The sequence below is a fragment of the Lepisosteus platostomus genome, chromosome 5 (genome assembly GCF_059453375.1).
Source record: "Lepisosteus platostomus isolate fLepPlt1 chromosome 5, fLepPlt1.hap1, whole genome shotgun sequence".
Lineage (NCBI taxonomy): Eukaryota > Metazoa > Chordata > Actinopteri > Semionotiformes > Lepisosteidae > Lepisosteus > Lepisosteus platostomus.
This window is the reverse complement of record NC_142615.1, coordinates 3,852,115-3,878,844: the sequence shown is the minus strand read 5'-3', so window position 1 is coordinate 3,878,844 and position 26,730 is coordinate 3,852,115. Positions and strand designations below refer to the sequence as shown.

Here is a 26,730-nt window from a genome sequence, read left to right as displayed (position 1 = left end):
TCCTCTTCCTCTTCCTCTCCAGATGTCGACGGGAAGGTGATACACCTGGTGGAGCGGGCCCCCCCCCAGACCACCCAGCCCGGGGGGGGCGCGGGGGCCGGCGGGACTTCCTCCTCCTCCTCGCCAGGGGCGTCCGTGCCCCCCCACTCCTCCTCCTCCTCCTCCTCCTCCTCCTCTTCCTCCGCGGGCCCCCACGACCGGAACGCCAACAGCTACGTCATGCTGGGCACCTTCAACCTGCCCGTCAACATCATGGACCCCCAGCAGATCCAGGTAAAAGCCGATACCCCTGGGGTCTCTCCAGACACAGCTGGGTGAGCTCCTCCAGTCAGGACAGGAGGCTCTACTGTACACAGAGGGGGGTGGGGGTGGGGAACAAGCTGCCCAGCCCTGTGGTTGAAGCCGATACCCTGGCTTCTCTCCAGACACAGCTGGGTGAGCTCCTCCAGTCAGGACAGGAGGCTCTTCTGTACAAAGAGGGGGGCGGGGGTGGGGAACAAGCCGCCCAGTCCCTGTGGTTGAAGCCGATACCCTGGCTTCTCTCCAGACACAGCTGGGTGAGCTCCTCCAGTCAGGACAGGAGGCTCTTCTGTACACAGAGAGGGGTGGGGGTGGGGAACAAGCTGCCCAGCCCTGTGGTTGAAGCCGATACCCCGGCTCCTCTCCAGACACAGCTGGGTGAGCTCCTGCAGTCAGGACAGGAGGCTCTTCTGTACACAGAGGGTGGTGGGGGTGGGGAACAAGCTGCCCAGCCCTGTGGTTGAAGCCGATACCCCGGCTCCTCTCCAGACACGTTCCGTGAGCCTCTCTCCCTCTCTCCCTGTCTGCGTGTCAGATGTCGGTGCAGCAGATGATGGCCGGACTCGGGGAGACGGGCAGGAACGTCAGGGTGGGCGCCAGCACCGGGGTGAGTCGCGCGCGGAGTCCCAGGATCGAATCTCGGCCTTCCCCTGGGTCCATGATGTCCCAGCTTCCATTCCTCCGTCTCCCCCCGGCTCTCTCTCCAGGACAGGGTCACAGACTGGGGGAGCTGGAATCTGTCCCAGCAAGCAACAGGCACAAGGCAGGGCTCACCCTGGACAGGACAGCAGTCCATCACAGGACACACACACACTCACACACCCTGGACAGGACAGCAATCCATCACAGGACACACACACACACTCACACACCCTGGACAGGACACCAGTCCATCACAGGACACACACACACTCACACACCCTGGACAGGACACCAGTCCATCACAGGACACACACACACTCACACACCCTGGACAGGACACCAGTCCATCACAGGACACACACACACTCACACACCCTAGACAGGACAGCAGTCCATCACAGGACACACACACACACTCACACACCCTGGACAGGACAGCAGTCCATCACAGGACACACACACACACTCACACACCCTGGACAGGACACCAGTCCATCACAGGACACACACACACTCACACACCCTGGACAGGACACCAGTCCATCACAGGACACACACACACTCACACACCCTAGACAGGACAGCAGTCCATCACAGGACACACACACACACTCACACACCTTGGACAGGACAGCAGTCCATCACAGGACACACACACTCACTCACACACCCTGGACAGGACAGCAGTCCATCACAGGACACACACACTCACTCACACACCCTGGACAGGACACCAGTCCATCACAGGACACACACACTCACTCACACACCCTGGACAGGACACCAGTCCATCACAGGACACACACACACTCACACACACACCCTGGACAGGACAGCAGGCCATCACAGGACACACACACACTCACACACACACCCTGGACAGGACAGCAGGCCATCACAGGACACACACACACACTCACACACACACCCTGGACAGGACAGCAGGCCATCACAGGACACACACACACTCACACACACACCCTGGACAGGACAGCAGGCCATCACAGGACACACACACACTCACTCACACACCCTGGACAGGACAGCAGTCCATCACAGGACACACACACTCACTCACACACCCTGGACAGGACAGCAGTCCATCACAGGACACACACACTCACTCACACACCCTGGACAGGACACCAGTCCATCACAGGACACACACACTCACTCACACACCCTGGATAGGACAGCAGTCCATCACAGGACACACACACTCACTCACACACCCTGGACAGGACAGCAGTCCATCACAGGACACACACTCACTCACTCACACACCCTGGACAGGACAGCAGTCCATCACAGGACACACACACCCTGGACAGGACAGCAGTCCATCACAGGACACACACACTCACTCACTCACACACCCTGGACAGGACAGCAGTCCATCACAGGACACACACACCCTGGACAGGACAGCAGGCCATCACAGGACACACACACACCCTCGACAGGACACCAGGCCATGTAGAGAACATGCAAACTCTGCACGGACAGCACTCCAGGTCCACTCCAGTTGAACCCGGGGTCCCAGCGAGGCGAGGGGTGAACCCCACCTTGTGACCCTTGCTTTCCTGGGGTGCACTCCGGCTGCCCCACTCCCCTGAACTGGACAGGGCGCGGGGGGGGTTCGCGGACGCCGTCTTTCAGCCCTTGTCTCTCTGTCTGCAGGGTAACGGCTCGGTAGATGTGCAGATCGATGTCGAGCAGGGTATCCAGGTGAGTCCCTGGGGGGTCCTTTTCAAAACGGGGCTGGGGGGTCACGTGCTCGATTCTTTACACAAAGGGTGGCGGGGGTGGGGAACAAGCTGCCCGGCCCTGTGGTTGAAGCCGATACCCCGGCTCCTCTCCAGACACAGCTGGGTGAGCTCCTCCAGTCAGGACAGGAGGCTCTTCTGTACACAGAGGGGGGCGGGGGTGGGGAACAGGCTGCCCAGCCCTGTGGTTGAAGCCGATACCCTGGCTTCTCTCCAGACACAGCTGGGTGAGCTCCTCCAGTCAGGACAGGAGGCTAAAGGGAGGGTAAATGATGAACCAATGGAAAAGCACCCCAAAAAAACGAGGGGAAGCCGTCCGACTCGGTGATGACGCCAGGTGACCTCTGACCCCCTCTCTCCCCCCAGAGCGAGCCCCGCATGCGCCTGGTCCTGGCCCAGAACCTCCTGAGGGACACGCAGGGCGTCGTCAGCAGGCTGGAGGTGAGCCGCGCCGCGCACCGCACTGCCTTGTGGGAAATGACCCCGGGCGGTCCAGAGAGGAGACGCAGGGGTTAGAGTTCACTCTGCACCACACTGTATACTAATACACCCCGAAACACTGCAGTGTAGTGTGATACCGCACTGGGACTGCGCACCCCAGAACACCGCAGTGTAGTGTGATACCGCACTGGGACTGAGCACCCCAGAACACCGCAGTGTAGTGTGATACCGCACTGGGACTGAGCACCCCAGAACACCGCAGTGTAGTGTGATACCGCACTGGGACTGAGCACCCCAGAACACCGCAGTGTAGTGTGATACCGCACTGGGACTGAGCACACCAAAACACTGCATTATAGTGTGTAACCCACTGGTTATGAACCCCAGAGCATAGAGGTGCACCCCAAAACACTAGTATAGCACAGTACCCCACTGGTACTGAGTACCAGCTCACAGACTGAACCCCAAAACACTGTAGTATAGCGCAGTACCCCACTGGTACTGAGCACTGCAAAACACTGCACTATAATGTGATACCCCACTGGTACTGAGCACCAGCTCACAGACTGAACCCCAGAGCATACAGGTGCGCCCCAAAACACTGTATTATAGTACAGTACCCCACTGGTACTGAGCACCAGCTCACAGACTGAACCCCAAAACACTCTAGTATAGCGCAGTACCCCACTGGTACTGAGCATCAGCTCACAGACTGAACCCCAGAGCATAGAGGTGCACCCCAAAAGACTGTATTATAGCACAGTACCCCACTGGTACTGAGCACCAGCTCACAGACTGAACCCCAAAACACTCTAGTATAGTGCAGTACCCCACTGGTACTGAGCACCAGCTCACAGACTGAACCCCAGAGCATAGAGGTGCGCCCCAAAACACTATATTATAGCACAGTACCCCACTGGTACTGAGCACCAGCTCACAGACTGAACCCCAGAGCATAGAAGTGCGCCCCAAAACACTGTATTATAGCACAGTACCCCACTGGTACTGAGCACCAGCTCACAGACTGAACCCCAGAGCATAGAGGTGCACCCCAAAACACTGTATTATAGCACAGTACCCCACTGGTACTGAGCACCAGCTCACAGACTGAACCCCAAAACACTGTATTATAGCACAGTACCCCACTGGTACTGAGCACCAGCTCACAGACTGAACCCCAAAGCATAGAGGTGCACCCCAAAACACTGTATTATAGCACAGTACCCCACTGGGACTGAGCACCAGCTCAGAGACTGAACCCCAAAACACTCTAGTATAGTGCAGTACCCCACTGGTACTGAGCACCAGCTCACAGACTGAACCCCAGAGCATAGAGGTGCACCCCAAAACACTCTAGTATAGTGCAGTACCCCACTGGTACTGAGCACCAGCTCACAGACTAAACCCCAGAGCATAGAGGTGCACCCCAAAACACTGTATTATAGCACAGTACCCCACTGGTACTGAGCACCAGCTCACAGACTGAACCCCAGAGCATAGAGGTGCACCCCAAAACACTGTATTATAGCACAGTACCCCACTGGTACTGAGCACCAGCTCAGAGACTGAACCCCAAAACACTCTAGTACAGTGCAGTACCCCACTGGTACTGAGCACCAGCTCACAGACTGAACCCCAGAGCATAGAGGTGCACCCCAAAACACTCTAGTATAGCGCAGTACCTGACCTGGCCTGTGCAGAGACCCCCCTCACTGCGACACAGCGGCGTCACAGATGCCTCTCCGGTCACTCCTCTCTCTCACTCGCCTCTCTCCTCTCCCTCTGCCTCAGGGTCACCCCGGGGGCGCGGCCCAGGAGCCCCAGTCCGGGGAGAACCCCTCGTCCCAGGCCCAGACCAGCCCGCCGGCCCGGGGCGCCCAGGCCACGCCCTCCCCCGCCGAGGCCCCGCCCCCGGCCGCCGAGGGAGGGGCCCAGCCCATGGACACCTCCCCCCCGCCCTCCTCCGCCACCTCCTCCACGCAGACGGAGGGGCCGCCCCACTCAGGACCCAAGTATGGCTGAGTACCGCCCTCCTGCTGCTCATCAGGGTGTCTGTATGAACCCCTCTCTCTCTCTCTCAGTGCAGTGTTCATGTACTGGAGTGTCCAGTCAGTGTGTGTGTATGAACCCCTCTCTCTCTCTGTGCAGTGTTCATGTACTGGAGTGTCCAGTCAGTGTGTCTGTATGAACCCCTCTCTCTCTCAGTGTGAGTGTTCATGTACTGGAGTGTCCAGTCAGTGTGTCTGTATGAACCCCTCTCTCTCTCAGTGCAGTGTTCATGTACTGGAGTGTCCAGTCAGTGTGTCTGTATGAACCCCTCTCTCTCTCAGTGCAGTGTTCATGTACTGGAGTGTCCAGTCAGTGTGTCTGTATGAACCCCTCTCTCTCTCAGTGCAGTGTTCATGTCCTGGAGTGTCCAGTCAGTGTGTCTGTATGAACCCCTCTCTCTCTCTCTCTCAGTGCAGTGTTCATGTCCTGGAGTGTCCAGTCAGTGTGTCTGTATGAACCCCCCTCTCTCTCTCTCAGTCATCCTTCCCCAGGAGAGTTTGTGGAGGTGCTGAGTGAGTTACGTAGAGTGGAGGACAGGCTGCAACCCTTCGTCCAGCGTGCTCACCAGATCCTGGGCTCCGCCACCAGCGCCGACTACAACAACAACGTAAGCGTTGCACTCTCTCTCTCTCTCTCTCTCCAGGCGTGCCCCATGGCTCAGTACTGGGCTCGTCTGAGCGGTTCAGGTGGCGGTGTCACAGTGTGGAAAGGTCGTTGGACGGCTTCCGGCTGTTCGGAACCTGAATCGTGCTTTCAGACTGAAACCGGTTCGATTGTGGTTCACGTTTCCGCGTCATAACGGGTTCACACCCGGGGAGAAGAGTGAAACCGGTTCAGTTTCTGTGTCAGTGCAGGTTCACACCCAGGAGGAGAGTGAAACCGGTTCGGTTTCCGTGTCAGTGCAGGTTCACACCCGGGGAGAAAAGTGAATCCGGTTCGGTTTCCGTGTCAGTGCAGGTTCACACCCGGGGAGGATAGTGAAACCGGTTCGGTTTCTGTGTCGGTACAGGTTCACACCCGGGACAAGAGTCAAATCGGTTCGGTTTCTGTGTCCGTGCAGGTTTACACCCGGGACAAGAGTGAATCCGGTTCGGTTTCTGTGTCAGTGCAGGTTCACACCCGGGAGGAGAGTGAATCCGGTTCGGTTTCTGTGTCAGTGCAGGTTCACACCCGGGAGGAGAGTGAATCCGGTTCGGTTTCTGTGTCAGTGCAGGTTCACACCCGGGACGAGAGTGAAACCGGTTCGGTTTCTGTGTCCGTGCAGGTTCCCACCAGGGAGGAGAGTGAATCCGGTTCGGTTTCTGTGACGGCGCAGGTTCCCACCCGGGAGGAGAGTGAATCCGGCTCGGTTTCTGTGTCAGTGCAGGTTCCCACCCGGGACGAGAGTGAATCCAGTTCGGTTTCTGTGTCAGTGCAGGTTCCCACCCAGGACGAGAGTGAATCCGGTTCGGTTTCTGTGTCAGCGCAGGTTCACACTAGGGAGAAGAGTGAATCCGGTTCGGTTTCTGTGTCAGCGCAGGTTCCCACCCGGGAGGAGAGTGAATCCGGCTCGGTTTCTGTGTCGGTGCAGGTTCCCACCCGGGACGAAAGTGAATCCGGTTCGGTTTCTGTGTCAGTGCAGGTTCACACTAGGGAGAAGAGTGAAACCAGTTCGGTTTCTGTGTCAGCGCAGGTTCACACCTGGGACAAGAGTGAATCCGGTTCGGTTTCTGTGTCAGTGCAGGTTCCCACCCGGGACGAGAGTGAATCCGGTTCGGTTTCTGTGTCAGTGCAGGTTCACACCTGGGAGAAGAGTGAAACCGGTTCGGTTTCTGTGTCGGTGCAGGTTCACACCCGGGAGGAGAGTCAAACCGGTTCGGTTTCTGTGTCGGTACAGGTTCACACCCGGGGAGAAAAGTGAATCCAGTTCAGTTTCTGTGTCAGTGCAGGTTCACACTTGGGAGTAGAGTGAATCCGGTTCAGTTTCTGTGTCAGTGCAGGTTCCCACCCGGGACGAGAGTGAATCCGGTTCGGTTTCTGTGTCAGTGCAGGTTCACACCCGGGACGAGAGTGAATCCGGCTCGGTTTCTGTGTCAGTGCAGGTTCACACCCGGGACGAGAGTGAATCCGGTTCGGTTTCTGTGTCAGTGCAGGTTCACACCCGGGAGGAGAGTGGAACCGGTTCAGTTTCTGTGTCAGTGCAGGTTCACACCCGGGAGAAGAGTGGAACCGGTTCAGTTTCTGTGTCAGTGCAGGTTCACACCCGGGAAAAGAGTGAATCCGGTTCGGTTTCTGTGTCAGTACGGGTTCACACTTGGGAGTAGAGTGAAACTGGTTCGGTTTCTGTGTCAGTACGGGTTCACACTTGGGAGTAGAGTGAAACCGGTTCGGTTTCTGTGTCAGTGCAGGTTCACACCCGGGAGAAGAGTGAATCCGGTTCGGTTTCTGTGTCAGTGCAGGTTCACACCCGGGAGAAGAGTGAAACCGGTTCGGTTTCTGTGTCAGTACAGGTTCACACCCGGGAGGAGAGTGAAACCGGTTCAGTTTCTGTGTCCGTGCAGGTTCACACCCGGGAGGAGAGTGAATCCGGTTCGGTTTCTGTGTCAGTGCAGGTTCACACCCGGGACGAGAGTGAATCCGGTTCGGTTTTTGTGTCAGTGCAGGTTCACACCCGGGGAGAAAAGTGAAACCGGTTTGGTTTCTGTGTCAGTGCAGGTTCACACCCGGGAGAAGAGTGAAACCGGTTCGGTTTCTGTGTCAGTGCAGGTTCACACCCGGGAGAAGAGTGAATCCGGTTCGGTTTCTTTGTCAGTACGGGTTCACACTTGGGAGTAGAGTGAAACTGGTTCGGTTTCTGTGTCAGTACGGGTTCACACCCAGGAGAAGAGTGAATCCGGTTCAGTTTCTGTGTCAGTGCAGGTTCACACCCGGGACAAGAGTGAATCCGGTTCGGTTTCTGTGTCAGTGCAGGTTCACACCTGGGAGAAGAGTGAAACCAGTTCGGTTTCTGTGTCAGTGCAGGTTCACACCCGGGAGAAGAGTGAAACCAGTTCACTTTCTGTTTCAGTACAGGTTCACACCCGGGAGGAGAGTGAAACCAGTTCACTTTCTGTTTCAGTACAGGTTCACACCCGGGAGGAGAGTGAATCCGGTTCAGTTTCTGTTTCAGTGCAGGTTCACACCCGGGAGAAGAGTGAAACCGGTTCGCTTTCTGTGTCAGCGCAGGTTCACACCCGGGACGAGAGTTTGTCTCGTTCTCCCTGGTCCTAAGCTAGACGCCCTGCTGGTGTCCAGTCAGCCAGTGACCCCCCCGTCTCCCCCTTCCCCCAGACTCAGGAGCGGGAGGAGGACCAGCGCACTCTCAACCTGGTGGGGGAGGCCCTGCGCCTGCTGGGCAACGCCCTGGTGTCCCTCAGCGACCTGCGCTGCAACCTGTCGTCCGGGCCCCCCCGCCACCTGCACGTGGTGCGGCCCATGGCCCACTACATGTCCCCCGTGGTCCTGCAGCCCGGCGGCCTGCCCAACATCCCCATCCAGGTGAGCCACCTCCGCCGCGGCCCGTCCTCGTTCCGGTCGGGGGTGTTCGTGACCCTCGGGGGGAGGGGGAGGAAGTATCGTCGTCATCATCGTCATCGTGTCCCCTGCCTCCCGCAGATAAACCTGGGGACCACTGTCACCATGACGGCCAATGGGCGCCAGGCAGGGGAGGGGCAGGCGGCCCCCGGGGCCCCTCCCCCGGCCCCTCCCACCGACCAGCCCGGGGGCGGGCCCCAGCCCCAGGCCCCGCCCACCCCGGCCCAGACCCCACCCCCGCCCGCCCCTGGCTCCGCCCAGGCCCCGCCCACCGCCGCCCAGCCCCGGGTCATCCGCATCACCCACCAGACCATGGAGCCCATGGTCATGATGCAGATGAACATCGACGGTCAGTTCCGCCTGTCCACCAGGCTCTTTCTCTTCTTCGGTTCTGGATGTCGGGGGGGTGGGGGTGGGGGTGTCTTGAGGGCTGTGTTTCTGGACCAGTGGCTCCTCCGTCTCTCCCCTCGGTCCGGGCGGAGTCGGTATGGCGCCTGCAGACGTTTACAGTACAGACGCACGGCGGCATGATCGGGGAGGCAACATTATTGAGAGACAGAGGGCTGAGGACGGAGGGGACCTCTTGATCTGGAGTCCCAGGCTTTCCTACTGAGCAAGACCCCCCACCCCCCCTCTCTCTCTCTCTCCCTCTCTATATCTCTGTGTCTCTCTGTCACTGTCTCTTTCTCACTCTGTCCCTCTGACACTCCCTGTCTCACTCTGTCCCTCTGACACTCCCTGTCTCACTCTGTCCCTCTGACACTCCCTGTCTCCCACTCTGAATCTCTCACTCTGTCCCTGTGACACTCCCTGTCTCCCACTCTGAATCTCTCACTCTGTCCCTGTGACACTCCCTGTCTCCCACTCTGAGTCTGTCTCACTCTGCCACTGTGACACTCCCTGTCTCACTCTGCCACTGTGACACTCCCTGTCTCACTCTGCCACTGTGACACTCCCTGTCTCACTCTGCCGCTGTGACACTCCCTGTCTCCCACTCTGAATCTCTCACTCTGTCCCTGTGACACTCCCTGTCTCCCACTCTGTCCCTGTGACACTCCCTGTCTCCCACTCTGAATCTCCCACTCTGTCCCTGTGACACTCCCTGTCTCCCACTCTGAATCTCTCACTCTGTCCCTGTGACACTCCCTGTCTCCCACTCTGAATCTCTCACTCTGTCCCTGTGACACTCCCTGTCTCCCACTCTGAATCTCTCACTCTGCCCCTGTGACACTCCCTGTCTCACTCTGTCCCTGTGACACTCCCTGTCTCCCACTCTGAATCTGTCTCACTCTGTCCCTGTGACACTCCCTGTCTCCCACTCTGAATCTGTCTCACTCTGTCCCTGTGACACTCCCTGTCTCCCACTCTGAATCTCTCACTCTGTCCCTGTGACACTCCCTGTCTCCCACTCTGAATCTCTCACTCTGCCCCTGTGACACTCCCTGTCTCACTCTGTCCCTGTGACACTCCCTGTCTCCCACTCTGAATCTGTCTCACTCTGTCCCTGTGACACTCCCTGTCTCCCACTCTGAATCTGTCTCACTCTGTCCCTGTGACACTCCCTGTCTCTCATTCTGAATCTCTCTCTCTCTCTCACACACGTTATCTTCATCTCTCTGACTCTCCAGATTCAGGCGCAGGAAACCAAATGCCCGGTTCTGGCTCTGCTCCGGCCCCTGGACAGAGTTCTGGTCAGTACGCCGCCGGTATTCACAGTCCTGGTCCTGGAGGGGTCAGTGTGTGTGTCTGCAGAGTCTCCAGGGGTCTTTAAAGCAGGGCTGTCCAGTCCTGGTCCTGGAGGGGTCAGTGTGTGTCTGCAGAGTCTCCAGGGGTCTTTAAAGCAGGGCTGTCCAGTCCTGGTCCTGGAGGGGTCAGTGTGTGTGTGTGTCTGCAGAGTCTCCAGGGGTCTTTAAAGCAGGGCTGTCCAGTCCTGGTCCTGGAGGGGTCAGTGTGTGTCTGCAGAGTCTCCAGGGGTCTTTAAAGCAGGGCTGTCCAGTCCTGGTCCTGGAGGGGTCAGTGTGTGTGTGTGTCTGCAGAGTCTCCAGGGGTCTTTAAAGCAGGGCTGTCCAGTCCTGGTCCTGGAGGGGTCAGTGTGTGTGTGTGTGTGTCTGTCTGCAGAGTCTCCAGGGGTCTTTAAAGCAGGGCTGTCCAGTCGTGGTCCTGGAGGGGTCAGTGTGTGTGTCTGCAGAGTCTCCAGGGGTCTTTAAAGCAGGGCTGTCCAGTCCCAGTCCTGGAGGGGTCAGTGTGTGTGTGTGTGTGTCTGCAGAGTCTCCAGGTGTCTTTAAAGCAGGGCTGTCCAGTCCTGGTCCTGGAGGGGTCAGTGTGTGTGTGTGTGTGTGTGTGTGTCTGTCTGCAGAGTCTCCAGGGGTCTTTAAAGCAGGGCTGTCCAGTCCTGGTCCTGGAGGGGTCAGTGTGTGTGTGTGTGTGTGTGTGTGTGTGTGTGCAGAGTCTCCAGGGGTCTTTAAAGCAGGGCTGTCCAGTCCTGGTCCTGGAGGGGTCAGTGTGTGTGTGTGTGTCTGCAGAACTACCCTAGTGAGATGAGTACGGATGAACAGGAAGTGTTCATCATGGAGTAAAGGAAATACGTCCTCTCCTGTGTGGGACTGACCTTAAGTGCAGTTATCCCTCGTGGCCTGTAGGTGGCGGCGTCTCGATGCAGATCCCCGGCTTGCCCCCGGAGTTCATGCAGGCCGTCGTGCACCAGATCACCCAGCAGGCCATCTCCATGGCGACGGCGGCCGCCGGGGGCGCCGGCGTCCCTGCTGGGGTTGGCCAGGTAGGGCAGCAGCAGCAGCAGCAGCAGCAGCAGGGACCGGGACAGCAGCCCCAGGGGGGCCCCTTCCCCCCCGCCCAGGCCAGAGTGGTCATCACCCGCCCCTCCTTCACCCCCCGGCCCCCCAGCCTGGGCCCCCGCGGCCCGTCCATCAACCTGAGAGCAACGGTGCCCGGCCAGGCTGGCATGCAGGTAATACTCCCCTCTCTCTCAGTGCAGTGTTCATGTACTGGAGTGTCCAGTCAGTGTGTCTGTATGAACCCCTCTCTCTCTCAGTGCAGTGTTCATGTACTGGAGTGTCCAGTCAGTGTGTCTGTATGAACCCCTCTCTCTCTCAGTGCAGTGTTCATGTCCTGGAGTGTCCAGTCAGTGTGTCTGTATGAACCTCTCTCTCTCTCAGTGCAGTGTTCATGTACTGGAGTGTCCAGTCAGTGTGTCTGTATGAACCCCTCTCTCTCTCTCAGTGCAGTGTTCATGTACTGGAGTGTCCAGTCAGTGTGTCTGTATGAACCCCTCTCTCTCTCAGTGCAGTGTTCATGTACTGGAGTGTCCAGTCAGTGTGTCTGTGTGAACCCCTCTCTCTCTCAGTGCAGTGTTCATGTACTGGAGTGTCCAGTCAGGGTGTGTGTATGAACCCCTCTCTCTCTCAGTGCAGTGTTCATGTACTGGAGTGTCCAGTCAGTGTGTCTGTATGAACCCCTCTCTCTCTCTCAGTGCAGTGTTCATGTACTGGAGTGTCCAGTCAGTGTGTCTGTGTGAACCCCTCTCTCTCTCAGTGCAGTGTTCATGTCCTGGAGTGTCCAGTCAGTGTGTCTGTATGAACCCCTCTCTCTCAGTGCAGTGTTCATGTACTGGAGTGTCCAGTCAGTGTGTCTGTATGAACCCCTCTCTCTCTCAGTGCAGTGTTCATGTACTGGAGTGTCCAGTCAGTGTGTGTGTATGAACCCCTCTCTCTCTCAGTGCAGTGTTCATGTACTGGAGTGTCCAGTCAGGGTGTCTGTATGAACCCCTCTCTCTCTCAGTGCAGTGTTCATGTACTGGAGTGTCCAGTCAGTGTGTGTGTATGAACCCCTCTCTCTCTCTCAGTGCAGTGTTCATGTACTGGAGTGTCCAGTCAGTGTGTCTGTATGAACCCCTCTCTCTCTCTCAGTGCAGTGTTCATGTACTGGAGTGTCCAGTCAGTGTGTGTGTATAAACCCCTCTCTCTCTCAGTGCAGTGTTCATGTACTGGAGTGTCCAGTCAGTGTGTCTGTATGAACCCCTCTCTCTCTCAGTGCAGTGTTCATGTCCTGGAGTGTCCAGTCAGTCAGTGTGTCTGTATGAACCCCTCTCTCTCTCAGTGCAGTGTTCATGTACTGGAGTGTCCAGTCAGTGTGTCTGTATGAACCCCTCTCTCTCTCAGTGCAGTGTTAATGTGCTGGAGTGTCCAGTCAGTGTGTCTGTATGAACCCCTCTCTCTCTCAGTGTAGTGTTCATGTACTGGAGTGTCCAGTCAGTGTGTCTGTATGAACCCCTCTCTCTCTCAGTGTAGTGTTCATGTACTGGAGTGTCCAGTCAGTGTGTCTGTATGAACCCCTCTCTCTCTCTCAGTGCAGTGTTCATGTCCTGGAGTGTCCAGTCAGTCAGTGTGTCTGTGTGAACCCCTCTCTCTGTTTCTTTAGGCTGGCTCCATCCCTCACGCCTCTCTCTCCCAGATGATCAATGGGCTGGTGGGACAGCTGCTGATGCCCGTTCACATGAGTGAGTCCACCTCTCCGGCCGTCCCTCCACCCCAGTCAGCCACCAACCGGTCATCGGTCATCGGTTTCTGAGTTTAAACCCCCCACCCCCGTTGGCCAACTTCTCCTTGTGTCCCGTGGGATGATCGTTCTCAGCTTCCTGGTGCCTCACAGCAGTCGGTTTCAGATCTGAGCTGTTTGCGGACCTCCTGCTGTGGACAGTGTAGTTGTTCCGTTTATTTTTTAGGACTCGTAGAAACCAAGAGGTTCGAGCCTGAAGTGTCTGCTCGTCCAGCCAAGCTTTTTAGTAGGCGGACAAGGGACCACAGTAAGGACTATAGTAGGTTTAGTAGCTCAGGGGGGACGTGGCTCTACACAGGTGATATATACACACGTTTCTCTACACCCTCCCCCTCCTGTAGCTTTCTCAGGACACTCCAGGGCTCGGAAAGCACTTAAAACACTCCTGCCTTATCAGGAGTTGGGTATAAACATTCGCTCGCCGTCAGGGAGTTCGGTACAGAGGAGGGCAGTTCAGTCCAGGGAGGGAGGAGCGCGGAGGCTCGGCACGCGTTTGGCATGGGGATGCAGCGGGAGTTCACAGCTCCTGCCACTCTCTGGGTACAGGGCACAGATTCCGCCAGCAGGCTGGGACGGTGGTCAGGCCCCCCCGCCTGCAAGATGAATTTGCGAGGCTCGTCGCCTGCAGGTCCCGCTGTTAATTCTGATTGGGATCATTCGGGAACGACCGCGTCTCGACCGCAGGTCACTGTCATCGATCCCGTTGTTTCCAGTCAAGAAGCCTTTGCTCGGAGTCCAGCAGGTCAGGGCACAGCTCCTACCTCCGGGCAGTAAGACCGCTAAACAGCCCCCCTGCAGCTCCTTCAGCAGATCACCTGTAGTGACTACAGGGACGCACAGTTTTCACTGCATTCAGCATCACTGCACTAATTGTATATACTGCACACACCCTGGACAGATCGCAGCTCTCTCGATATTGAGCCCGGGCGGAGTTCATTTTATCCCGTTCCTACCGCGCCCTGATGGCCACGGTCCCCCTCCTCTCCGCCAGAGGGCGCTCCAACCTCCTCGCATCAGTTCTCTTCATGACCGCCTGCAGGATTGCCTGGTGCGGATTACCTGGTCGGACCGCATCTCGACCGCGGGTCACTGCAATCGATTTTATTGTTTCCAGTTAAGGAGCATTCGGTCAGAGTCTAACGGATCAGGGCCCAGCTCCTTCCTCCAGGCAGTCAGACCGCCGAACAGCCCACCTGCGGCTCCTTCAGCAGATCACCTGTAGTGACTACAGGGACGCACAGTTTTCACTGCATTCACGATCACTGCACATCTTGGACATGACGTAGCGCACACCCTTGTTGTGCGTTTGATCAGTACGCTTCGATCCGCTTCCGATTTCCCGATTTGAGCTGGGGGGGGGGGGGACGACGGCTTCCGAGCAGGAAGAGGGGGTCGTGTGCGGCCTTTCGGTTTCTCGGTGTGTGCGTGCCGGCCGAGAACCTGTGAGATACGCGCGCGTGTCTAACGGTTAGATACTGGGAGTTCATTTCCTGTAACGTCTCGTCCTCTGTTTTCCCCCCTCAGCTGCGTCCGGCGAGCACACCAGCTCTTCCTCCAGCTCCTCCTCCTCCTCCTTCGCGTTCTCCGAGGCCCCCCCTCCTCCCACCCCCGCCGCCCCGGCCCCCTCTTCCTCGGCCGGCCCCGCCCCCGCCGGCCAGGCCCCGCCCCCGGCCCCGCCCCCCGGCCCGGGCCCCGCCCCTCCCCAGCCCAACCTGGCCCAGCTGCTGGGCTCCCTCCTCGGGGGGGCGGCCGCCGCCACCACGACGACGACGGGGGGGGCCCCCCCCGGGGGGGTCACGGGGGGCGTAGGAGGAGGAGGGGGAGTAGGGGGCGCCAGCCCCCCGTCCATCACCATCACCATGCCGGGGGTCCCCGCCTTCATCCAGGGGGTGGCGGACTTCATCCAGGTCAGTGCGATGGGGGGGTACAGGCGGGAGGTGGGGAACCTCGGAGGAGGGAGGGACAGGGGTGACCCCCTCTCTCTCTCTCTCTCTCTCTCTCTCTCTCTCTCTCTCTCTCTCTCTCTCTCTCTCTCTCTCTCTCTCTCTCTCTCTCTCTCTCCACAGGCTGCTCAGCCAGTCTTCCCTCCCCCCTCCCAGCCCTCTGATCTTCGTCATCAGCCTCCTCAGCCTCAGCCGCCCCCCCCCGGCAGCCCCCCGCAGGCCCAGGCGCAGGCCGGGGGGGAGTCCCTGAGCCCGGAGTTCTTCACGGGCATCGTGCAGGGGGTGCTGTCCTCCATGATGGGGTCCCTGGGCTCCCCGCAGGGCAGCAGCGAGAGCATCGCCGACTTCATCCAGCGGCTGTCCCAGACCAGCAACATCTTCGAGCCGGGCTCCGGGGCCGCCGTGGGTACGGACCGCTGGTACACCGAGGGGGGCGGGGGTGGGGAACAAGCTGCCCAGCCCTGTGGTTGAAGCCGATACCCCGGCTTCTCTCCAGACACAGCTGGGTGAGCTCCTGCAGTCAGGACAGGAGGCTCTACTGTACACAGAGAGTGGCAGGGGTGTGGAACAAAGCCGATACCCTGGCTTCTCTCAGGACACAGCTGGGTGAGCTCCTCCAGTCAGGACAGGAGGCTCTTCTGTACACAGAGGGGGGTGGGGGTGGGGAACAAGCTGCCCAGTCCGTGTGGTTGAAGCCGATACCCTGGCTTCTCTCCAGACACAGCTGGGTGAGCTCCTCCAGTCAGGACAGGAGGCTCTACTGTACACAGAGGGTGTTGGGGGAGTGGAACAAGCTGCCCAGCCTCGCTCACCCCCCCCCTCTCCCCCGTTCCCAGGCTTCTTCGGCGACCTGCTGTCCCTGATCTGCCAGCGCTTCTCCATGGTGGACATGGTGATGCTGCTGCACGGGCAGCACCAGCCCCTGGGCCGGATCCAGCCCCAGCTGCGGGCCTTCTTCATCGAGCAGTACCTGCAGGGCCGCGAGCCCACCGACGCCAACATCCGGGTGAGCGCGGGGGGCGTGGCGCCCCCTCTCTCTCTCTCTCTCTCTCTCTCTCTCTCTCAATTCAATTCAATTCAATTCAATTCAAGGTGCTTTATTAGCATGACCGATGGGTACAATCAGTGTTGCCAAAGCAAATAAAAATAATAAAATTAACATAGAACAAAACAAAAAATAGAAGTAAAATAAAATCTACAGACATGTTACAGACATTTACAACAAAGACATATTATATAATATTGACATATTCTGTTGGCGGCTGGAGCATTATTGGGAGACGGACTCACTGTTCCTCAGGCTGTGACAGGAGATCACATACTGGGCTGCCAGATCAACTGAGTTCCCTCCTCCCTCTCCCAGTAGGATTGGGACCTGTTGTGGTTTTGGCAGGTGTGGGAACTCTGGGATTAGATTTCTGAATTTCGGGAAGAATGTTTCTCTAATCCCAGAGTATCTGTCACAGTGCAGTAGGAAGTGCACCTCTGTCTCTATTTCTCCCTGCTGGCAGTGGGAGCACAGCCTGTCCTCTCTGGGCAGCCAGGTCTGCCTGTGTCGCCCAGTTTCTATGGCCAGGTTGTGGTCACTGAGCCTGTACTTCGTCAGGGTCTGTTTCTGTTTGTCTCTCTCTCTCTCTCTCTCTCTCTCTGCTCCTGTGCCCCTGTCTCTCTCTCTCTCTGTCTCTCTCTGCTCCTGTGCCCCTGTCTCTCTCTCTCTCTGTCTCTCTCTGCTCCTGTGCCCCTGTCTCTCTCTCTCTCTGTCTCTCTCTGCTCCTGTGCCCCTGCTCTCTCTCTCTCTCTCTCTCTCTCTCTCTCTCTCTCTCTCTCTCTCTCTCTCTCTCTCTCTCTCTCTCTCTCTCTCTCTCTCTCTCTCTCTGCTCCTGTGCCCCTGTCTCTCTCTCTCTCTCTGCTCCTGTGCCCCTGTCTCTCTCTCTCTCTCTGCTCCTGTGCCCCTGTCTCTCTCTCTGGGCCTGTCTCTGTTCATCCGTCTCGCTGTCTGGGCCCGGGCCTGTCTCTGCCTCTCGGTTCAGTTCCAGAGGCTTTGCTGGCATGTCCCCTTGAGCCCGGGTCTCTGTCCCCGGTGTGGACGTACCAGCGGAGGGAGAGCTGCTCTTTAAGAGCTCCGTTGATTTCCTGCAGGCTGCTGCTGAGGACCTCATTCACAATCTGGAGGAGTACATCACCGAGAGCTTCGTAAGGCCATCTCTCCTCTCTCTCTCACGGTGTCTCCTGTCTCTGTGGTGTGCGCGTTTGTGACTGAGGGGTCCTCTGTGATCTCCTCCCTCTCGCTGTGTCTCCTGTCTCTGTGGTGTGTGTTTATTACTGAGGGGTCCTCTGTGATCTCCTCTCTCTCTCTCACACTTTGTCTCCTGTCCTGTTCTGTGTGTTTGTTACTGAAGGGTCCTCTGTGTCTCCCGTCCTGTTGTGTGTGTGTGTGTCTCTCTCTCTCACTGTGTCTCCTGTCCTGTTGTGTGTTTATTACTGAGGGATTCTCTGTGCTCTCCTCTCTCTCTCTCACTGTGTCTCCTGTCCTGTTGTGTGTGTTTATGACTGAGGAATTCTCTGTGATCTCTCTCTCTCACTGTGTCTCCTGTCCTGTTGTGTGTGTTTATGACTGAGTGATTCCCTGTGATCTCCTCTCTCTCACTGTGTCTCCTGTCCTCTGGTGTGCTCCTGGTTTCTCTCCAGTCCACAGTCAGCGTCCGGGAGGGAGTGAACATCACTCAGACCAACGTGGAGTTCCTGACGGAGCAGTTCATCCGCATCGCCACTCACATCCTGCGCAGCACAGGTGAGGAGTCTCCCCCCCGTCCCCTCCCCTCTTCTTTACACAAAGGGTGGTGGGGGTGGGGAACAAGCTGCCCAGCCCCTGTGGTTGAAGCCGATACCCCGGCTTCTCTCAGGACACAGCTGGGTGAGATCATTTATCGTTTAACTACCACACGGACGAGAGTGGGAGTAAAAGGGCAAAATGTCCGCTGTTATTTATTTTTTCGCCAGCAAAAGGCATCCCGTTCGGCGCGTAAAATAGTTCCCGTCTCCCCCTGAAGACATGTGGCGTAGGGATACGCCAGTGCCGCAGCGCTCGCTGTTCCCACTGGCCAGTCCCTCTGGCCGGATGGGAAGGTTCCCGCCTTCCCATCATGCACTTCTGCCAAATCCCACAAGAGAGTCTGGTTTCCTGTTCCGCGAAAGGAAAGGTGGTGGTGGGTGGGGGGGTATTTCTTCCGGGAGCCTGCGAGCTGCGCTGTTCTCTCTGCCGTGGAGCTCATCAGGGTTGTTTTCGCCCCCTGACCCCTGACCCCTGACCCCCCTCCGCCCACCCCAGACCAGACGTTCGGCCAGCGGCTGCTGGAGCTGTGCAACCAGGGCCTGTTCGAGTGTCTGGCCCTGAACCTGTACTGCCTGCGGGGGGAGCAGAGCTCGCTGACGGCCGTCATCAACCACCGCATCGTGAGTCTCTCTCGCGTCTGTGGGCCGCGGGCGGGGGGCGGCGTGTCCACCCCTTCTCTCTCTCTCTCTCTCTGTAGGCTCTGGTCAGTGTGTCCACCCCTTCTCTCTCTCTCTCTCTCTCTGTAGGCTCTGGTCAGTGTGTCCACCCCTTCTCTCTCTCTCTCTCTCTGTAGGCTCTGGTCAGTGTGTCCACCTCTTCTCTCTCTGTAGGCTCTAGTCAGTGTGTCCACCTCTCTCTCTCTGTAGGTTCTAGTCAGTGTCCACATCTTCTCTCTCTCTGTAGGCTCTAGTCAGTGGTCAGTGTGTCCACCTCTCTCTCTCTATGGGCTATCAGTCGTAACTGGTCAGTGTGTCCACCTCTTCTCTCTCTATGGGCTATCAGTCGTAACTGGTCAGTGTGTCCACCTCTTCTCTCTCTCTGTAGGCTCTAGTCAGTGGTCAGTGTGTCCACCTCTCTCTCTCTATGGGCTATCAGTCGTAACTGGTCAGTGTGTCCACCTCTTCTCTCTCTATGGGCTATCAGTCGTAACTGGTCAGTGTGTCCACCTCTTCTCTCTCTCTGTAGGCTCTAGTCAGTGGTCAGTGTGTCCACCTCTCTCTCTCTATGGGCTGTCAGTGTTAACCGGTCAGTGTGTCCACCTCTCTCTCTATGGGCTGCCAGCAGTAGCTGGTCAGTCGGTCAGTTGTTTCTGTTTTGTCACGGTGTCCCTCTGTCGCCCTCAGAGGAGGATGTCTGCGGAGGTCAACCCCTCCCTGGTCAACTGGCTGACCACCATGATGGCCATGCGGCTGCAGGTCATTCTGGAGCACATGCCGGTGACCGAGGAGCAGGTCCTGCCCTACGTCCGGCACACGCAGGTACGTCCCGCGCCGCGCCGGGGTCGGGGGTGAGGGGTCAGCGGTCAGCGGTGACGTCTCTCTCTCTCTCCTGTGTTGTCAGGGCGAGCTGGCGGCGGTGGAGGAGGAGGAGGAGGAGGAGCGAGAGTCGGAGCCGCGGGCTGAAGAGGAGCCCCCGAGCGCAGAGGTGAGGAGGGAAGCGCTGGCCACACCGTTGTGGGGTCCGTCGTGCGATTGCACGCGCGCATGCACACACACACTTACGTTGGCGCACACACTGACAACGCTGGCTCTGTGTCTCGTGCACACTGGTGCTCTCCTGCCTGCTCACGCGGTCACACGCACACTGGCACTCTGTCTCGTGCACACTGGTGCTCTCCTGCATTCTCACTCCGTCACACTCACACTGGTGCTCTCCTGCCTGCTCACGCGGTCACACACACACTGGCGCTGTGTCTCGTGCACACTGGTGCTCTCCTGCATGCTCACGCTGTCACACTCACACTGGCGCTGTGTCTCGTGCACACTGGTGCTCTCCTGCCTGCTCACGTGGTCACACTCACACTGGCGCTGTGTCTCGTGCACGCTGGTGCTCTCCTGCATGCTCACGTGGTCACACTCACACTGGTGCTCTCTCGTGCACACTGGTGCTCTCCTGCCTGCTCACGTGGTCACACTCACTCTGGCGCTGTGTCTCGTGCACACTGGTGCTCTCCTGCATGCTCACGCTGTCACACTCACACTGGCGCTGTGTCTCGTGCACACTGGTGCTCTCCTGCCTGCTCACGTGGTCACACTCACTCTGGCGCTGTGTCTCGTGCACACTGGTGCTCTCCTGCATGCTCACGCTGTCACACTCACACTGGCGCTGTGTCTCGTGCACACTGGTGCTCTCCTGCGTGCTCACGCTGTCACACTCACACTGGCGCTGTGTCTCGTGCACACTGGTGATCTCCTGCCTGCTCACGCTGTCACACTCACACTGGCGCTCGGTGTCTCCTGCACACTGGTGCTCTCCTGCCTGCTCACGCTGTCACACTCACACTGGCGCTGTGTCTCGTGCACACTGGTGCTCTCCTGCGTGCTCACGCTGTCACACTCACACTGGCGCTGTGTCTCGTGCACACTGGTGCTCTCCTGCCTGCTCACGCGGTCACACTCACACTGGCGCTCTCCTGCCTGCTCACGCGGTCACACTCACACTGGCGCTCTCCTGCCTGCTCACGCGGTCACACTCACACTGGCGCTCCCCTGCCTGCTCACGCTGTCACACTCACACTGGCGCTCTCCTGCCTGCTCACGCGGTCACACTCACACTGGCGCTCTCCTGCCTGCTCACGCGGTCACACTCACACTGGCGCTCTCCTGCCTGCTCACGCTGTCACACTCACACTGGCGCTCCCCTGCCTGCTCACGCTGTCACACTCACACTGGCGCTCCCCTGCCTGCTCACGCTGTCACACTCACACTGGCGCTCCCCTGCCTGCTCACGCGGTCACACTCACACTGGTGCTCCCCTGCCTGCTCACTCTGTCACACTCACACTGGCGCTCCCCTGCCTGCTCACGCTGTCACACTCACACTGGCGCTCTCCTGCCTGCTCACGCTGTCACACTCACACTGGCGCTCTCCTGCCTGCTCACGCTGTCACACTCACACTGGCGCTCTCCTGCCTGCTCACGCTGTCACACTCACACTGGCGCTCTCCTGCCTGCTCACGCGGTCACACTCACACTGGCGCTCCCCTGCCTGCTCACGCTGTCACACTCACACTGGCGCTCTCCTGCCTGCTCACGCTGTCACACTCACACTGGCGCTCCCCTGCCTGCTCACGCTGTCACACTCACACTGGCGCTCCCCTGCCTGCTCACGCTGTCACACTCACACTGGCGCTCTCCTGCCTGCTCACGCTGTCACACTCACACTGGCGCTCCCCTGCCTGCTCACGCTGTCACACTCACACTGGCGCTCTCCTGCCTGCTCACTCTGTCACACTCACACTGGCGCTCCCCTGCCTGCTCACGCTGTCACACTCACACTGGCGCTCCCCTGCCTGCTCACGCTGTCACACTCACACTGGCGCTCCCCTGCCTGCTCACGCTGTCACACTCACACTGGCGCTCCCCTGCCTGCTCACGCTGTCACACTCACACTGGCGCTCCCCTGCCTGCTCACGCTGTCACACTCACACTGGCGCTCCCCTGCCTGCTCACGCTGTCACACTCACACTGGCGCTCCCCTGCCTGCTCACGCTGTCACACTCACACTGGCGCTCCCCTGCCTGCTCACGCTGTCACACTCACACTGGCGCTCTCCTGCCTGCTCACGCTGTCACACTCACACTGGCGCTCCCCTGCCTGCTCACTCTGTCACACGCACACTGGTGCTCTCTCTCGTGCACACTGGTGCTCTCCTGCATGCTCTCGCGGTCACACTCACACTGGTGCTCTCTCTCGTGCACACTGGTGCTCCCCAGCCTGCTCACTCGGTCACACTCACACTGGTGCTCCCCTGCCTGCTCACTCGGTCACACTCACACTGGTGCTCTCCTGCCTGCTCACGCTGTCACACTCACACTGGTGCTCTCCTGCCTGCTCACGCTGTCAAATTCACACTGGTGCTCTCCTGCCTGCTCACGCGGTCACACTCACACTGGCGCTCCCCTGCCTGCTCACGCTGTCACACTCACACTGGCGCTCTCCTGCCTGCTCACGCTGTCACACTCACACTGGCGCTCACGTGAACACACACACACACGCACGCTGGCGCACTGACTGCTGTGTGGACAGAGGGGCCAGTCGCACCGGTCAGTGAAAGCACAGGAGGTACGGGCTGAGACCCCCGAGAGTGACCACCCCCCCCCACCCTCCTATTCCTCTGTCCAGATGGAGGAGTCCTCCTCTGCCTCACCCACTCCGGCCACTACTGCGGAGGAGGCCATGGCGTCGTCGGGGGAGACGGTCGCCGCGGCGGCGCAGAGGGAGGAGCCGGAGGGAGAGCCCTGGGCCGCGGCTGTGCCGCCGGTGAGACTCGAACCCGCCCAGCCCCCCCCACACACGCGCATGGATGGAGCCGTCTCTCTGTGCAGGTGGCGTGTATAGTCCAGCAGCACCTGTGTTTCACCTTAACCCCCCTCTCTCTCTCTCTCCCCCTCCCTCTCTCTCCCTCTCTCTCCCCCTCCCTCTCCCTCTCTCTCTCTCTCAGGAGTGGGTGCCCATCATGAGACAGGACCTGCAGACTCAGAGGAAGATGAAGTCCCAGCCGCCCCTCAGCGACGCCTACCTCAGCGGCATGCCGGCCAAGCGCAGGAAGGTGAGACCCCCCTTCTCTCGCTGTGTGCGTCCCCTGTGTCCCCTGTCTCTGTGTGTCGTGTGTGCCCTGTCTCTGTGTGCCGTGTGTCCCCTGTCTCTGTGTGTGTCCCCAGTGTGTCCCTTGACTCTGTATGTATGTGTGTGTGTGTGTGTGTCCTGTCTCAGTGTGTGTCCCCAGTGCATCCCCTGTCTCTGTGAGTCGTGTGTCCCCTGTCTCTGTGTCCCCTGACTCTGTATGTGTCTCTGTGTCCAGTCTCTGTCTCTGTGTGTGTCCTCAGTGCGTCCCCTGTCTCTGTGAGTCGTGTGTCGTGTGTCCCCTGACTCTGTGTGTGTCCTCAGTGTGTCCCCTGACTCTGTATGTGTCTCTGTGTCCAGTCCCTGTCTCTGTGTCCTGTCCCCTGTCTCTGTGTCCAGTCTCTGTCTTTGTGTCCTGTCCCCTGTCTCTGTGTGTGTCCTCAGTGTGTCCCCTGTCTCTGTGTGTCCTGTGTGTCCTGTCCCCCGTCTCTCTCTGGGTTCAGCGAGCCCTGTTGGCCAGCCCGGTGAGCTGCGGTGCTGCTCAGGCAGACACGGTCGCTCACAGCCCCTGTCCCGTCCTGTCCCGTCCCGTCCCATCCCGCAGACGGTGCAGAGCGAGGGCCCCTACCTGTCCCTGTCTGAGGCCGTGACGCGGGCTGCCCGGACCGTGGGCGCCAAGCCCGTCACCAGCGCCGAGAGCCTGCAGGCCGAGCTGGACGGGCCGGAGCTGCAGGAGGCGTACGTCGAGCAGGTGGGGGTCCGCTCCGGTCCGGTCCGGTGGAGTCCAGTCCAGTCTGGTTCAGGGTCCAGTCCAGTCCAGTCCGGTTCAGGGTCCGGGCTGGTGGAGTACAGTCCAGTCCAGTTCAGAGTCTGGTCCAGTCCAATTCACAGTCTGGTCCAGTCCAATTCACAGTCTGGTGCAGTCTGGTGCAGTCTGGTGCAGTCTGGTGCAGTCTGGTGCAGGGTCCAGTAAAGTCCAGTCCAGTTCACAGTCCGGTGCAGTCCACAGTCCGGTGCAGTCCAGTCCAGTCCGGTTCAGAATCCAGTCTGTTTCGCAGTCCAGTCCAGTCTGGTGCAGTGCAGTCCAGTTCACAGTCCAGTGCAGTCCAGTCCAGTTCACAGTCCAGTGCAGTCCGGTGCAGTGCAGTCCAGTTCTCAGAGTCCGGTCCGGTGCAGTCCAGTTCAGTTCTCAGAGTCCGGTCCGGTGCAGTCCAGTCCAGTCCAGTCCAGTTCAGAATCCAGTCTGTTTCCCAGTCCAGTTCACAGTCCAGTGCAGTCCGGTGCAGTGCAGTCCAGTTCTCAGAGTCTGGTCCAGTCCAGTGCAGTGCAGTCCAGTTCTCAGAGTCCGGTCCAGTGCAGTCTGGTGCAGTCCAGTCCAGTTCTCAGAGTCTGGTCCAGTGCAGTCTGGTGCAGTCCAGTTCAGTTCTCAGAGTCCGGTCCGGTGCAGTCCAGTCCAGTCCAGTTCAGAATCCAGTCTGTTTCCCAGTCCAGTTCACAGTCCAGTGCAGTCCGGTGCAGTGCAGTCCAGTTCTCAGAGTCCGGTCCAGTGCAGTCCAGTCCAGACCAGTTCAGAATCCAGTCTGTTTCCCAGTCCAGTTCACAGTCCAGTTCTCAGAGTCCGGTGCAGTGCAGTCCAGTTCTCAGAGTCCGGTCCAGTGCAGTCCAGTCCAGTCCAGTTCAGAATCCAGTCTGTTTCCCAGTCCAGTTCACAGTCCAGTGCAGTCCGGTGCAGTGCAGTCCAGTTCTCAGAGTCTGGTCCAGTCCAGTGGAGTGCAGTCCAGTTCTCAGAGTCCGGTCCAGTGCAGTCTGGTGCAGTCCAGTTCAGTTCTCAGAGTCCGGTCCGGTGCAGTCCAGTCCAGTCCAGTTCAGAATCCAGTCTGTTTCCCAGTCCAGTTCACAGTCCAGTGCAGTCCGGTGCAGTGCAGTCCAGTTCTCAGAGTCCGGTCCAGTCCAGTGCAGTGCAGTCCAGTTCTCAGAGTCCGGTCCAGTGCAGTCTGGTGCAGTCCAGTTCAGTTCTCAGAGTCCGGTCCGGTGCAGTCCAGTCCAGTTCAGAATCCAGTCTGTTTCCCAGTCCAGTTCACAGTCCAGTGCAGTCCAGTTCACAGTCCAGTGCAGTCCGGTGCAGTGCAGTCCAGTTCTCAGAGTCCGGTCCAGTCCAGTGCAGTGCAGTCCAGTTCTCAGAGTCCGGTCCAGTCCAGTGCAGTCCAGTTCAGTTCTCAGAGTCCGGTCCGGTGCAGTCCAGTCCAGTTCAGAATCCAGTCCAGTTCCCAGTCCAGTTCACAGTCCGGTGCAGTGCAGTCCAGTTCTCAGAGTCCGGTCCAGTCCAGTGCAGTGCAGTCCAGTTCTCAGAGTCCGGTCCAGTGCAGTCTGGTGCAGTCCAGTCCAGTTCACAGTCCAGTGCAGTCTGGTGCAGTCCAGTTCAGTTCTCAGAGTTCGGTGCAGTCCAGTCCAGTCCAGTGCAGTCCAGTCAAGTCCGGTTCAGAATCCAGTCTGTTTCGCAGTCCAGTCAAGTCCGGTTCAGAGTCCGGTTCAGAATCCAGTCCAGTTCAGAGTCTGGTTCAGAATCCAGTCCAGTTCAGTCCGGTGCAGTGCAGTCCAGTTCACAGTCCAGTGCAGTCCACAGTCCGGTGCAGTCCAGTCCAGTCCGGTTCAGAATCCAGTCTCTTTCCCAGTCCAGTCCAGTCCAGAGTCCAGTCCAGCCCGGCGCGCGGTCCAATCCGCCCCCAACCCCCCCCGACCCTGACCGGCCGCCCCTCTCTCTGCCTCCGCAGGTCAAGTCCAACATCCAGAAGCGCCTGCGAGAGGACCCCGACTACAGCACGCCGGCGCGCTACCCCAGCGCCCAGCGGGCCTTCTCCCCGGACTCCTGACGCCCCCCCGCCGCCCCCCCCGCCCCGACTCAGTCGCATGCACTTGAGATCCGAGCTTCTGCTGCTGTTGGTTTTTTTTTGGGGGGACTCCCGAATACAGCCTGCTGATCCGAGACACCCCCCCCCTGCCATTGGCCGGAATATCTGTCCGTCATTTTTTCCCCCGCCCACCTCTCTTCTCCTCCCATTGGGTCATAGCGGTGTGTGTGTGCTCCTTGTCCCGCCCCCCTCTCCCGTTCACCCTGGCTCGCCGTTGGACGACCGCCCCGCCAATCGCGCTCCCCTCCCGCCCTGATTGGCCACGGTGTGAGCGTCCGTCTCCTCTTCCTGGCGGCGATCCTCTCTCGGACGGAGAATGTAAACAAACAAAAACAAACAAACAAGCGCCCCGCTGATTCTCTGGCCTGGTAGCTCTCCTCCCGATCGTAATAAAACGTTCTTTTGTTGCCGTTGTTTGATTTTGTGCTGTGCCTCTCTGGGGTGGGCGGAGCCGGGTCAGTACTGGGGTGGGGGTAGGAGGAGACACTCAGGGCTGTACAGTGTGATCTACAGTCTCTCTCTCTCTCTCCTGCCCCTGATCTGCTGTGTGTTGGGGCTGTAGGAGGAGACACTCTGGGTTGTACAGTCTGATCTACAGTCTCTCTCTCTCCTGCCCCTGATCTGCTGTGTGTTGGGGCTGTAGGAGGAGACACTCTGGGCTGTACAGTCTGATCTACAGTCTCTCTCTCTCTCTCTCCTGCCCCTGATCTGCTGTGTGTTGGGGCTGTAGGAGGAGACACTCTGGGCTGTACAGTCTGATCTACAGTCTCTCTCTCTCTCTCTCCTGCCCCTGATCTGCTGTGTGTTGGAGCTGTAGGAGGAGACACTCTGGGCTGTACAGTCTGATCTACAGTCTCTCTCTCTCTCTCCTGCTCCTGATCTGCTGTGTGTTGGGGCTGTAGGAGGAGACACTCTGGGCTGTACAGTCTGATCTACAGTC

At 58.8% G+C, this 26,730-nt stretch overlaps 1 protein-coding gene, 2 long non-coding RNA genes and 1 pseudogene across 4 annotated transcripts in view; 2 read left to right on the top strand and 2 right to left on the bottom strand.

Annotated features, from left to right (window-relative positions):
* bag6l (BCL2 associated athanogene 6, like) overlaps positions 1–26,204 on the top strand; it is a 32,802-nt gene extending 6,598 nt beyond the window's left edge. For both annotated transcript variants that reach the window (XM_088631249.1, XM_088631250.1), the window contains exons 4-26: positions 23–273; positions 836–907; positions 2,623–2,670; positions 3,075–3,149; positions 4,941–5,161; positions 5,676–5,805; positions 8,508–8,714; positions 8,832–9,099; positions 10,379–10,441; positions 11,390–11,715; positions 13,185–13,263; positions 14,847–15,229; positions 15,389–15,671; positions 16,102–16,271; positions 17,405–17,458; positions 17,954–18,056; positions 18,594–18,718; positions 19,442–19,576; positions 19,659–19,742; positions 22,441–22,578; positions 22,760–22,867; positions 23,486–23,632; positions 25,653–26,204. In XM_088631249.1, coding sequence (XP_088487375.1) covers positions 23–273; positions 836–907; positions 2,623–2,670; positions 3,075–3,149; positions 4,941–5,161; positions 5,676–5,805; positions 8,508–8,714; positions 8,832–9,099; positions 10,379–10,441; positions 11,390–11,715; positions 13,185–13,263; positions 14,847–15,229; positions 15,389–15,671; positions 16,102–16,271; positions 17,405–17,458; positions 17,954–18,056; positions 18,594–18,718; positions 19,442–19,576; positions 19,659–19,742; positions 22,441–22,578; positions 22,760–22,867; positions 23,486–23,632; positions 25,653–25,751 — 3,569 coding nt within the window. In that variant the 3' untranslated portion in view covers positions 25,752–26,204. The remainder of the gene's footprint in view (positions 1–22; positions 274–835; positions 908–2,622; positions 2,671–3,074; positions 3,150–4,940; positions 5,162–5,675; positions 5,806–8,507; positions 8,715–8,831; positions 9,100–10,378; positions 10,442–11,389; positions 11,716–13,184; positions 13,264–14,846; positions 15,230–15,388; positions 15,672–16,101; positions 16,272–17,404; positions 17,459–17,953; positions 18,057–18,593; positions 18,719–19,441; positions 19,577–19,658; positions 19,743–22,440; positions 22,579–22,759; positions 22,868–23,485; positions 23,633–25,652) is intronic.
* LOC148662544 (uncharacterized) lies at positions 5,879–7,098 on the top strand (annotated as a pseudogene).
* On the bottom strand, positions 12,128–13,189 carry LOC148662543 (uncharacterized). The gene is made up of 2 exons (XR_015936385.1): positions 12,783–13,189; positions 12,128–12,408 (listed from the first exon to the last, which is right to left on the bottom strand). It is a non-coding gene; the product is annotated as an uncharacterized LOC148662543 (long non-coding RNA).
* On the bottom strand, positions 16,350–19,448 carry LOC148662542 (uncharacterized). Its single transcript, XR_015936386.1, has 2 exons — positions 18,949–19,448; positions 16,350–16,683 (listed from the first exon to the last, which is right to left on the bottom strand). It is a non-coding gene; the product is annotated as an uncharacterized LOC148662542 (long non-coding RNA).
* Positions 26,205–26,730: the final 526 nt, after the last annotated feature.